The 14,279-nt window shown below is 36.3% G+C and overlaps 1 protein-coding gene across 48 annotated transcripts in view; it reads right to left on the minus strand.

Annotated features, from left to right (window-relative positions):
• The window catches only part of SLMAP (sarcolemma associated protein), a 148,745-nt gene that overhangs the window by 82,999 nt on the left and 51,467 nt on the right, over positions 1-14,279 (minus strand). For 26 of the 48 annotated variants that reach the window (XM_072785704.1, XM_072785705.1, XM_072785709.1 and 23 more), the window contains exon 3: positions 2,885-3,038. In XM_072785704.1, coding sequence (XP_072641805.1) covers positions 2,885-3,038 — 154 coding nt within the window. The remainder of the gene's footprint in view (positions 1-2,884; positions 3,039-14,279) is intronic. The other 22 variants (XM_072785747.1, XM_072785748.1, XM_072785734.1 and 19 more) reach the window with 1 other exon arrangement.

Raw genomic sequence — 14,279 nt, forward strand, 5'->3', positions numbered from 1 at the left:
TGCATGTTTGGATTATTCAAATAACATTGAATTTACATGCTTTTAAAGATAAGACCATTATTCAGCTGTGAATAATATGACCAGAACCTCTGGTTCTGGTCAATCTTTAATAACTTCTTAGTTTCTTCTAAGGAAATCAGTTTACTCAAGTTTTCTACATCTTGGCATAATTTTGCTAGGAAAGTATTTTACTCTAGCTCCATTCCTTGTCATAGGTTGGCATGTACTAGTTTCTCAAAATTCTTTTAGTACTTCCTGTATCTGTGTTTATGTCTTTTTCATTCCTTATCTTGTGTATTTTTGCTAGTATTTTTTTTTTAACCTAATAAGGGAATCAAGGCTTACGAATTACCTGTTGTATTGTTTGTTGGTTGGCTGGATGATTTTTACAAAACCAGCATTTGGTCTGCTTATCCCTTCTGTATGTTTTTGCTTATTTCATTAATTTCTGCTTTTTATTTCCCAACTTCTTTTTCTTGTTCTTTTTCTGACTTCTCCTAAATGACAAGTTCCTTCATAGTACTTCTTTAGTAGAGAAGGAATTTAAGATGATTAATTTTTATCTGAGTAAAGGATTTACTGTATTTTAGTATAAAAGTCTTTCCTTTCCTTTCTACATAGTTTAAAATTCCCCTTTTGAGTTCTTCCTTGATCCAGGAGTTAACCGGTAGTGCTGTATAATTTCAGTAGGATTTTTCAAGTGATATAAAGCTTATCATAGTACTGTTTAGCATAGGACAAAGTCTAACTTTTTCCCTGGCATATACAGGTAGTACTCAACTAGTGATAGAGCTGTCTCCCAAGAGCCCAGGAATGTCAACTTTTTGAAGGAATAAATACCAAAAGAAACAACATTTTAAATGATGAATTTTTCTTTATTTAATTTCCTTAAAGTTGGCATAAAACATAAATATTCAAAGAAGCCTGAAAGAATCTAATGTTGCTAAAATAATGGTGCACTAATAATAACTCTGAATTTCAGGACTGTCCTCTTAGCTTCCTACAGCATGTTCTAAAGAGTTATCTCTCACAGCTAGATGGGAAAGAAGAGTGGGAAGGAGTTTGGAAAGAGCTGCATTCTAGAACAGTCACCCCCCCCCCCCCCCGAGATCGGCATATATGCTAGTGTATTAAGGACTCTGAGAAGTCCTATTTACTTTTGGTTAACTAACTATTTCCTAAGTGTATTTGACAACCTCATTCTTTTATTAATTAACACCTATTAATTCTCTTTGGGAAATGCAAGGCAAAAAGACTGACATTCCCTGGGAAAAACATGTAATCAAATTCTCTGTCTTCTCTGTGGGTTACTCACAGCTGGGGCTGAGTAAGTGTTTGCTGAATGACTTGGTACCAGAGGTGGTGTGATGTGGCAACAGATGCTACAGTGGCAACAAAGCTGTTCTTAGTATGGTCATAAATAAGGTGAGCTTTCTTAGTAAGGTGTACTGAGTAGTTTGTATCAAAATACAAACTATTTTACAGTTGTAAATGGAAATTCCTAAGTTTTGACCCTACCAGAATTCAAATATCAAAACCTAACTCCCTGAGAAGGCATCAAAACCCAGTAAAAATAATACTGCAGTTGCAACAACCAGTGAAAAGTATGTAAATGTACATGTACAAGCACACACACAGTAGCAGCATCACCAACTACCCATCTTCATCCCCATGTCTACTGTGCAAAATGTCAGATACTGATGACTTAGGGTATCACCAGATCAAAGTATGTTCAGAGAAGCAAAAGGAGAAACTTGTCAATTGGTTCCATTGCCCATATTAAACTAAGACAGAGGGGGCACCTGGGTATCTCAGTGGCTGAGCATCTGCCTTTGGCTCAGGTTGTGATCCCAAGGTCCTCAGATCAAGTCCCGCCTGCATCAGGATCCCTGCAGGAAGCCTGCTTTCCCCTCTGCCTATCTCTCTGCCTCTCTCATGAATAAATAAAATCTTTAAAAAAAAAAAAAAAAAAAAAACTAAGACAACATAACTGTATACTTCTAGCTCCTATTCATTTAGTTTTATGATCCACAGAACTTCATGGTCGTCACATAGACAGTGAAGCAGGTAAAGCCAGAAAGCTTTAGAATTGTAAAAATGAAGACTATCTACATTTATTTACTAGAGAACTTCGAGTTTCAAAAACTGTGAGATGTGAAATTTTGGATCTTGATAAGTGCTAATAACTGCCTACAGAACTCTAATTGTGTTTGGGGCAAAAATGTGCACACAACTGGACTGGATAACTCGTAACTGACCAATAACAATCATGGATCTCCTAATTCCTTCTGTCAGGTAAGTAACTTCCCAGGTTTCTTTGTAGCCATACTTAGGTATGTATGTGGTCAGTGAGACAAGAGGAGTGTAAATCTTCTACCAAAGACATTAAAAAAAAAGAGCCCTACAGAAAGACATTTTGTCCCTGCCTCACAGTTTTTTCCAAAGATACTGGCATGAAGGAAATAAGGCCTGTGGCTGCTGCCATCCTGCATAAGAGACAAACATATTAGGGCAGTAACCCTGGATTCCTCATAACATCACCAAGTCAAGTAAACAAAGTCTGGACCTACCCTCCTGCATTCTTGTTAATGATAAATATCCTTATGGGTTAATATTCTGTTGGTTGGGTAGGCTGTCACCACAACCAACTATTTCCTAAAGTAACACAAGAGCATCCTATAGTTTCACACTGTGATGAAAAATATAAATCACTTATTAACATTTCGTAATTTAAAGTTTTAGAAAAGCAATGGGGGAAGTAAGAGATTCTTAATTTTTACTGCATGTAATGCTGTATGTAAATGCTTTTACAAACATAAAATGTTTTATAACAAATAGAAATTTTTTAAACTTAAAAAGACAAATAGGAAAAATCGATCCATACCCGTACCTTTCCGTGTGTTCTCCGTTACATCTACCCCAAACTGGATAATATCACCAGAAAGAATTTCACATGGTGGACTTTCTTCAGAGCCTCGACTCAATCTCTGGCTATTTATAAAGGTACCGTTACTACTTTTAGTGTCTTGGAGATAAAACTGCAAAACAAAAACAAGAACAAAAAACAAAGATTAGTACTAATAATTCCAAACCTACTTTAAGAGAAAGGACTCCCACCTTTGCAAACTACTACAGGTGGATATTTTCCCCTACCAATTCAAACCATTTGTTTCAGCTAAGGCTCTCCTTTAATATATATGAAATTAGAACCTGAAACCAAGTGATTTAAAAATCCAGCTAGACAAAATGCTGCAATCACTCTGGAAAACAGTTTATGAAGTCCTCAAAACGTTAAACAAAAAGCACATGATCCAGCAATTCAATTGGGGAATACATACACACACACACATACTCAAGAGAACTGAAAACATATGTCCTCACAAAAACTTGTACATGAGTGTTCATAGTAGCATTATTCATAATAGCCAAAAAGTGAAAACAACCTGAACATCCATCCACTGATGAACAGGTAAACAGAATGCAGTGTATTCATATTATATTATATTATTTGGCAATATAAAGTAATGAAGCGCTGAGTCATGCTACAACATAAACTTTTAAAATATTACAGTAAGGAGTTTACTGCAAAAGACCATATAGTATATAATTTCATTTATATGAAATATCCAGAATAAACAAATCCATAGAGACAAAAAGCACATTTTTGGTTGCAAGGAGTTAAGATACCAGGGTATAAAAAAGGTAAAGGGGTGGGAGAGTGATGGCAGAAAATGACTGCTAATGGGTACAAGGTTTTCTTTGGGGGTGATTAAAAATGTTCCAAAACTTAAATAATAGCAATGGTCACATAGTTTTGTGAATATACTAAAAACCAATGAATTGTACACTTTAAAAGGGTGAATTTTATAGTATGTGAATATTTCAATAAAGCTGTTATTTAAAAACAAACAAACAAACAAACAAACAAAAAAAGCCAGCTAGAGAAAATCCTATCTTTCCATTTCACTCTTTGTAATGTTGTTCCAAGGATATCAGAGCTAAATAAAAGGAAATGTTTATTCCACAGCCAAGGACAATTGGTTTTCGAACACCTATATTTAATAGCTATCAGTTAGCTAACGTACTTGGTATCAGGAATGACATATCTCCAGTAAATTCTTTGTAATAAAGCAAGCTGGAGACACTTGGAACTAAAATACTGGAAATCAGCTATGAAGCTACTATTTCCTGGGCTCCTAAACTTGCCTTTCATCACTTGAGTAACTTCCCTCTTTAAAAAGGGAGAGATAACACAGAAAGCCTACCTATTTATCATCCACCTATTCTAAAAGAAACAACAATTGGGATCATGCACAACAGACTTACTAGGAAGAGAAAAACGAATAAAAAAGTGTACCTTTCTTTTTGCATTTTTCTAGCCCTGCTCTCCAGCCCTGCTTATTCTAGCAACATATTTCACTGAATACCTTCCTAAGGAAGAAAGGAAAGAAGAACACTAATATTTATTAAAACATATGTTATACCACCAGGTCCTCATTTAATCTTAACATTATATTTATGATACAGATATTATTTCCATTTGTAATTAAGAAAAATGAGGCACAGGCAAGTATCTTCCAAAGGACACAGAGATAGGAGCAGGGATTCAAATAATAGAACAGAAAGGTCCATTTTTTCTCCATTACTTCACACTGACCTTTATGTTTCATTTATCCTTCACTCCTCCCACAAGCTCTTTTCAAAAATGAAACACAACAAAAGAATATACAACTTGAAGAAAATATGAAAATGACATCTCATTAATTCCTAGGGAGCAATTTAAAAGCCACTAGGATGTCTATAAATGACATTCTCTGTAATTCAAAAGAGACCAACTGTCACTTTGGCTAGCAGTTTGTATACCTAATTACAGACCATTAATAATGAAAATTGTGTTGATATTTTACAAGTCCATTTGAAATTTACAGGCCTTACCATTTTACACCGGGAGAGAAGCACAGTAATACACTCAAGTAGGAATACTTACCCTCACAATTTTTCCTCTATCCTCGAACCTACTGTTACACCATGTAAGGGAATTTGGTTTTTGTTTTTTAATGAACATATTCATGGGAAATGTGGCAATATCTGGATTCTGGCTTGGTCATTTGTAGTACTGTGTGTCTTAACAAGCTAAAGGATTTATACTTGATATATAGTGTTTTACAAACTTCGAGTTCTGATCCATTAGTGTGTTACAAAGTCATTTAGTAGTCTATGGCTAGCATTTTGATTTAAACTTAAAAAGAACAGAACAGAAATAAGAATATATGAAATGACGTTCACTACCGTTAGCAAGCTTTGGAAAACAAAAAGGTGTGTATATGTTTCAACCTCTTACATGGCTTTTGCATAACTCTACAATCACAAATTTTTTAATTAAAAAAATTTAAAGTCAACATTAACCCAGGTTCTTTTCATTCTTACACATCTGTATCGCTGTCCGAAGCACAGCCTCCATTTAGTGTGAACGTATCGTTTACAGTAGTTGTCCACCCTTTCTCTAGTCTCAATCTGCTAATAGCTTCCAAATACCTTAGAATGAAACCTAAAGTTCTTATCATTATAGTCTATAAGGCCCTACATGATCTTGCTCTTGGTTTTCTCTCCAAACTCATTAACGTCCACTACCTTCTACCCTCATCTCTCTCAGCCACACTAACCTCACTCATGTACCTGAGCCTTTGCACTTGTTTATAGCTAGACCACATTAGTCTACTTCCCTACAAAACTATTTTCATTGATATGATTTAACCTTCTGTCCATGGGTGTTTTGAACTGTTATTAAAAGTGATGCTTCTGCTTGCCATCAGGGAAATACAAATCAAAACTACAATGAGATACCACCTCACACCAGTGAGAATGGGGAACATTAACAAGGCAGGAAACAACAAATGTTGGAGAGGATGCGGAGAAAAGGGAACCCTCTTACACTGTTGGTGGGAATGTGAACTGGTGCAGCCACTCTGGAAAACTGTGTGGAGGTTCCTCAAACAGTTAAAAATATACCTGCCCTACGACCCAGCAATTGCACTGTTGGGGATTTACCCCAAAGATACAAATGCAATGAAACGCCGGGACACCTGCACCCCGATGTTTCTAGCAGCAATGGCCACTATAGCCAAACTGTGGAAGGAGCCTCGGTGTCCAACGAAAGATGAATGGATAAAGAAGATGTGGTTTATGTATACAATGGAATATTACTCAGCTATTAGAAATGACAAATACCCACCATTTGCTTCAACGTGGATGGAACTGGAGGGTATTATGCTGAGTGAAGTAAGTCAGTCGGAGAAGGACAAACATTATATGTTCTCATTCATTTGGGGAATATAAATAATAGTGAAAGGGAATATAAGGGAAGGGAGAAGAAAAGTGTGGGAAATATCAGAAAGGGAGACAGAACGTAAAGACTGCTAACTCTGGGAAACGAACTAGGGGTGGTAGAAGGGGAGGAGGGCGGGGGGTGGGAGTGAATGGGTGACGGGCACTGGGTATTATTCTGTATGTTAGTAAATTGAACACCAATAAAAAAAAAAAAAAAAAAAAAAAAAAAACAAAAAAAAAACAAACAAAAAAAAAATTGTAAAAATTTTGGGGCACCTGGGTGTTTCAGTCAGTCAGGTGTCCGGCTCTTGATTTGGCTCAGATCATGAACTCAAGGTTGTGAGAATGAGCCCCTGCTTTGGGCTCCACACTCAGTAGGGAGTCTGCTGGAGATTTTTTTCCCCTCTGCCCTTTCCCCAGATCATGAGTTTTCTTTCTTTCTTTTGTTCTTTCTTTCTTTCTTTCTTTCTCTCAAATAAATAAATCTTTTTTTTAAAAAAAAAAAAAAAATAAAAAAAAAAATAAAATAAAAGTGATGCTTCTGTATCTTCTATGAAATAATCTGCTATTATTCAGTCTAAATTGTACAGAAACTATTCTATGTACAGTTTAGGTTCCTGAAGGTAATTTGTTTGCAAGGGACTGTGCTTATAGTCCTGTAAGCACTTCCTGTAGGTAGGTATGTTAGCTGGTCCTTTGTCACTTTTCAACCAGAAATATTTTTCTCCTCTATGATGATAAATAAATGTTCTTCTATCAGGCGTCTCTTTTTTTTCCTTAAAAGACATCAGTTTGGGCTACTCTAAAATTTTTTTTCAAATCCTGTTGAAGCTTTAACTATCTTTATTTCCTAGTAATATAAAAAATGCTCAAGCAGCTCTAGTGTTTGCACTAGCCACCAGGCATTCACTTCAAGCAGGTGTTTAAGTAGCCCTGAATTTATAAAACCCTGTGTAGCTTAGGGGCCCAAGTTCAACTTACACTGTTTTCAGACTTTACCTCTGATTAACCCCTTGTTTTTCCCAGAAATCAGACATTGATGGTTGTCCTTGAACCAAAAGATTCTCCCTGCCGCATTACTTTTCCTTGTCCCTTGGTGATTTTGATTACTTTCAATGACCCAGGCACTATACTCCACATGTTACATAATTTGCTCTTTGGCCTTCAGAAAATTCTTACCGTTCATTCCATAAACAAATACATTTTGCATCACTTTCAACTTTGCTAAAATCTAGAAATACTTTCATTTCCAATATAATGATAAACTGCTTCTTTCTAACCTTTCTTACATTGATAGGTTTTGCAATATCCAAAAACTGATAGATTAATAGCATTTCAACTAAAACTTCAGAACAAAGCACTATATAATAGACATGCCATAGCTCAGAGTGCAAAAACTCTAAGCCCATACATGGGACGTTTTAAGATGTGAACACAGAATGGATTATGGATTCTAGATGGCAGATGTTATGTCCAGATTTTTAATCTACCTGAATTACCACCTAAAATCAAATAGACTAAAATAGCAAAACTGAAATTCCAAGGATAGTATTTACAACAAAACCAGATGACAAGGTATCTACATGAACCTCAAAAGTGAATGAGGAAAACATCAACAGCCACCAGAAATATATGAAACCTGCACCTGAGCAGGAGGATGTATAAAGGAAACAATGGTACATTTTTAAGGACTTGAGGAGAACCCTAAGATAGTCATTAGGTATTCACTGGAGAGTGTGATGGCCAATTTGAGACAAGTTGAAAATGGAAAAGCTTTAGCCCAGTCCAATAACAAGTAAGCATGAGTTAAGTTCTGTAAAAGGCTAGAGCAGTCTGAGTCATATGAATTCTTAAAATCAATCTACCACCAAAAATTGCATTTCAAGATAGGGCTCTACAGTGAGGGAAGTTGCTGGATGTGGAGGCAAAATTGAGCAAGGTAGGGACAACAGAGACAAAGAAAGAAAAGATCCAGATAAAAATGGAGGAGAAGGAAGCCACCATGTATTTGAGTTTATTTTACAAAAACAACAGGAGGGGGAGCTGTGTGACATTAGAAAAGTTCTCCTGAACCATGACGCCCTTCTAAAAGTTCAGGAAAACAAATTTCACATAAAAATGAGCAACAGAAAAATATCCAAGTCCCATCCTATACAGTTATTTTAAGAAAATTGAGACTAAAGAATAGACTAGACTAATATCCCTACAGATAATGAAGGGGCAGACCTTGAGATCAAAATTATAACATGCTATTTCAAAACAAGCTAAGAGACATTAAGAAAATAATTCAGACATGAGAAAGAAACAAAAATCATAATTACAAAACTCCAGAAGAGGGAAAGAACTCAAAACAAAAGAAAAAGAATCGTTCAAAAATGAACACAAAATTAGAAGGACACAAGTGACTAACTATAACAAATAATCCATTAGGAGAAATAAAAGGTGAAAAAGAAGGAAATTTTTAAAAATCTAAAAGAAATGAAGTGACATCAAAAAATGGCAGAGTAGGCAGCTTCCAGCTCTCATCCCCCTTCAGAAACATTGAAAAACATATAGAAACTGTCAGAACCAACTTTATTAGAATTAGAACTCTGGAAAACAGTCTTACAGCCACAAAGTGAATACTGAATCAAGAAAAAAGCAACTTTAAAATCGTAGGACATCTTTGTGGCATTACTTACTTTTGTCCTATCCCCTTCTCCAGTGTTACAGAAGTCCTGAAGACATCAGCCTACATTCCCCATGTGGGACCCTGGAACCTGGTTCCAGAGAGAGCAGAGTAGATCTAAATCACAAATTATCTTGTCTTATCTGTTCTAACCTGTCTGGGGCTAAAGGACTGACGCAAGGCCCTTACCTCTGTTCAGCCTAACTTACAATTCACTCCACGCTGGAAAAGCAGAGACTGGCTGAAAAAGGTGGAATTTATCCCAAGTGGTTCAACAGAAGTCAATCAATGTAACATGCCACAATAACAGAAAGACAAAACCCCACACCATCATGTCAATTGATACAGAAAAGGCACATGACAAAAACCTATACACCATTTTATGATTAAAAAAACAAACACTCAGCTAGGATTAGAAAGGAACTTCTTCAACATGATAAAGGAAACGTCACAGCTAACCTCATACTCAATGGTGAAAGTGTGAAAGCTTTCTTCCTAATATCAGGAACATGAAAAAGGAAGCTTGCTTTCACTATTGATATGCAATGCTTACTGGAAGTTCTAGCCAGACACAAGAAAAAGGGGGGGGGGGGGAAGGTATCCCAAATGGAAAGGAAGAAGTAAACTATGCCTATTCACAGATGACATGATTCTATACATAGAAAATCCCAAAGAACCCACAAGAAAGCTAAGAGAGGGACGCCTGGGTGGCTCAGCAGTTGAGCATCTGCCTTTGGCTCAGGGTGTGATCCTGGAGTCCTGGGATTGAGTCCCGCATCAGGCTCCCTACATGGAGCCTGCTTCTCCCTCTGCCTCTCTCTGACTCTCTGTGTCTCTCATGAATAAATAAATAAAATCTTAAAAAAAAAAAAAAAAAAAAAAAAGAAAGCTAAGAAGCAAATTCGGCCGTGTTGTAGCTTACAAAATAAACACACAAGAACCAGTTGTATTTTTACACATCAGCAATGAAAATTCCAAGAAGGAAATTAACAAAGCAATTCCATTTTAAAAAGCACCTAAATAAAGCACCTAGGAATAAATTTAACCAAAAGGGTAAAAGACATATACATTGAAAACTATAAAATATTAAGGAAATAGAAAAGCATCCTAATCCATATTCATGGATTTAAAGACTTAATTAATATTGTTAAGGTGTCAATATTAACCAAAGTGATCTACAGATTTAATGCAGCCCCTATCAAAATTCAAACAGCCTTTTTTGCAGAAATGGGAAAGTCAATCCTCAAATTTGTATAGAATCACAAGGAACCCTGAATAGGCAAAACAATCTTGAAAAAGAACAAAGTTGGAAGATTCACTTTCTGAATTCAAAACTTACTACAAAACTACAGTAATCTAAACCGTGTGGTACAGGCATAAGAACAGACATAACTTAGTAAAAGTAAAATTAAGATTCCAGAAATAGGGACACCTGGGTGACTCAGCAGTTAAACATCTGCCTTAGGCCAAAGACGTGATTCTGGAGTCCCAGGATCAAGTCCCACATTGGGCTCCCTGCATGGAGCCTGCTTCTGCCTCTGCCTATGTCTCCACCTCTGTGTGTCTCTCATAAATAAATAAATAAATAAATAAATAAATAAATAAATAAATAAATAAATAAATAAATAAATATTTTTCTAAAAAAGATTCCAGAAATAAAAATAAAACTGTACATCTACATCCAACTGAATTTCAACATGTGCCAAGACCATCAAATGGTTTAAGAAGAGCCCTTCAATGAATGGACCCGGGACAACTGGATAACCACATGCAAAAATAAATAAATAAAGTTACTTTATCCCATATACAAAACAACTCAAAATGGATCAAAGACTTAAATATAAGAGCTAAAACCATTACATTCTTTTCACCCATTATTTCTTAAAAATTTTTTTTCTGGGGCAGCCCCAGTGGCGCAGCGGTTTAGCGCCGCCTGCAGCCTGGGGTGTGATCCTGGAGACCCGGGATCGAGTCCCACATCAGGCTCGCTGCATAGAGCCTGCTTCTCCCTCTGCCTGTGTCTCTGCCTCTCTCTCTCTGTGTGTCTCTATGAATAAATAAATAAAATCTTAAAAAAAATTTTTTTTTCCTGTTCCATTCTTTCCCCCTCTATTAGACTTCTGGTATTTCCATAATGTGCATGTTGGTACACTTGATGCTGATGTCCCTTAGGTTCTGTTATTTTCCTTCATCTTTTTCTTTCTGGTTCTCAGGGTATTTCAATGGCCCTATCTTCAAGTTTCTTGATTCTTTCTTTTGCCTGCTCAAATATGCCACCAAACCTTTCACTGATTTTTATTCCAGCCATTGTACTTTCTATTTCTCTCTATTGATATTCACCACTTGTTTACAAATTATTTCCCTGATTTTCTTTAGTTCTTTGTTCATGTCTTCCTTCAGCATTTTGAGCATATTTAAAATAGTCAAAGTCTTCGTCTAATAAGTCCACTGTCTGAGCTGGGATATTTTTTCTCCTGTGAATGGGCCATAATTTCTGTTTCTTTCTTTTTTTTTTTTTTTTAATTTCTGTTTCTTTGAATGTTTTGTAATTTTTGTTGAAAATCAGACATCCCAAATATTGTAATGTGGTAATTCTAGAAATTAGGTTCTCTTCTCTTTCTAGAGATTGCTATTATTATTTGAAGGATACAGTTATTTGTTTAGTGACTTTTCCAATTTTTTTTTTTTTTTTTTTTTTTTGCAAAGACTATATTCCTTGTTTTGTGCTGTCATGGAAGTCTCCATTCTGTTCAGCCAGAGTCCTGACACAGATTTCCCTAAATGCCAGGATGCAATCAGAAAAAGAGGACAGGGATATTCTGTCTCTTTATTTATTTTAAGATTGTATTTATTTATTCATGAGAGACAGAGAGAGAGAGGGAGAGAGAGAGAGGCAGAGACACAGGCAGAGGGAGAAGCAGGCTCCATGCAGGGAGCCCAACGTGGGATTTGATCCCGGGATCACGCCCTGGGCCAAAGGCTGAGGCTAAACCGCTGAGCCACCCACATGTCCCTATTCTGTCTCTTTAAATTCTCTTGGCAGATGCCAGGAAACCTCTCTAGCCTGTGGGTTTTAAAACAATGGTCAGTCTCTTAGCAATCAAAAGCAGCAGTCAAAACATACAACCACAATATTTTAAGCACAAGCAAGTCACATCAGGAATCATGGGCCACCATACCACCAGCTGCTTGTCACAAGGCTGGGGGATAGAAAATGGTAGTCACCATTTGGTGCAAAGCACCAAAATTCTCAGAAATTTACCAGCCTCTTTCAATATTAAGCACTCCACTGGATGCTGCAAGTGCTTAACTAGGTTGAAGAATTCCAAAATAATTGCTTTGGAGAGTTCATGCCAGCTTAATAGTTGTCTTGGTGAAGGAATCGATTTTTGGAGCTTCCTTTTCTGCCATCTTTTATGATGTCACCCCCATCTATTTCAATCTAAAAATCTTTTCTAGAGCCAAGTCAAACAAGTCCCTAATCTATGATAATAGCTACCATTTATTGACTGCCTGCTATGTCCAGGTACTCCTGATTGTCACAACAATCCTACCAAATAGATATTACCATCTCCATTCTATCTATCTATCTATCTATCTATCTATCTATCTATCTATCTATCTATCTATCTATCTTATATAAAGATTTTATTTATTTATTCATGATAGACATAGAGAGAGAGAGGCAGAGACACAGGCAGAGGGAGAAGCGGGCTCCATGCAGGGAGCCTGACATGGGACTCGATCCTGGGACTCCAGGATCATGCCCTGGGCCCTGGGCCAAAGGCAGGCGCTAAACCTCTGAGCCACCCAGGTATCCCCCATTTCCATTTTATTGATTAAGAAACTAAGGTCAGATATATTAAGTAGCTTGCCATGGTCTCCTAGCTATTGCAGATTCGACATTCTTATTCCTTTAAAACCTCCATACTATCTTCCTCCTCCACTTTAAACACTCTCTGGTCTTTGGGTACAAATTTATGAAATCTCACCTTGTTTATGAAGTTTTCCTGAAGCAATCAAAATAGTAAGAATCTATTTCAACTCTAATTCTTTTTTTTTTTTTTTCCATCTCTAATTCTACCTACCATTAAGGCAAATCATTTACATGGCACCTGTCCTGGAGAGATTGCGCATCAATAAAATCAAATTGCAGAACACCTCTACACTGAGAATAAGTCCAGAGAGCATGAATTAAATACCAAAATCCTGAGAGGCTGCTGAAAAGAATAGTTAGGCACAGTTAGTTGCTAAGAAGGCACTTACAAGTGAGCACGGTGATCTGAATGAAAGGCAAGGAGAAGAGGGAGGTGGAGAAGGAACAGGTATTGCAGTACATTTATATATATAGTTAATGCTCAGCCCCAGAAGTAACAAAAATCAAACAAAGGAAGAAGTGGAAAAATGCAAGATAAAGTGAAGTTGTAAGAGAAGGCCTTCCACACTGTATTAAGGAGTTGAGATTTCTTGACAGAAGCCACTACTAAATGATTTGATGCAAATATTGTTTTAGGGAGATTATTCTAACAGCTCTGATAATCTAGCAGCTGTGTGTAGGATGATTTGCAGTGGGAGTAACTAGAAATAGGGAGATCCATGACTTACATATTTTTTGCCACCAACGATTTAGTTATTTCTTAGAATACATCATGCATATTATATATGAATTTGTTTATGTATTTTATATATATTCTTATTTGTATAACCTTCTTGGCTTCCTGACTAGCTAAGAACCACATGTTTCAGAGGCTGAAATTTTTAAGTTGTGCCACCAAAGGTGGAAATATAGTTTTATCATATGCTATAGGAAAATACACAGAAAAGTGGTAAAATGTTCTCCACCAAAATGAAATCTCACATGTGAAACAAGAATAGCTTGTCCACCCAAAGGTCTTATAAATGTTATGAATTTGACATGATTTTTTTTTTCATCTCCAAGTGACATTCCAGGCACATTCATTGTACAGTAATTTCTTCTTATGGAGCCAGCTCACCAAAAAGAAAGAGAAAGAAAAAGGGTCATAGAATAACAGCCTCATTTGCCACAAAATAAATCATTGGGATCACATTTGTGGAAAACACTGAACAAGGTCACTCGGTTTAAAGGATGTAGCTTTATATTATTTAATAATGCACACAATAGGCTCAGTCTAAGGACAGTTGACATTAACTTATATAGTACTAAGAGGTGGGGAAGAGTAAGAAACTAAAAAAAAAGTTTCCATTAAAGACTGGCAAAATTGGCAAAATATAGGAATGTAGATCTTACTTAGAAAAAAAAAAA

Source organism: Canis lupus, chromosome 19 (genome assembly GCF_048164855.1).
Source record: "Canis lupus baileyi chromosome 19, mCanLup2.hap1, whole genome shotgun sequence".
Classification (NCBI taxonomy): Eukaryota; Metazoa; Chordata; class Mammalia; order Carnivora; family Canidae; genus Canis; species Canis lupus.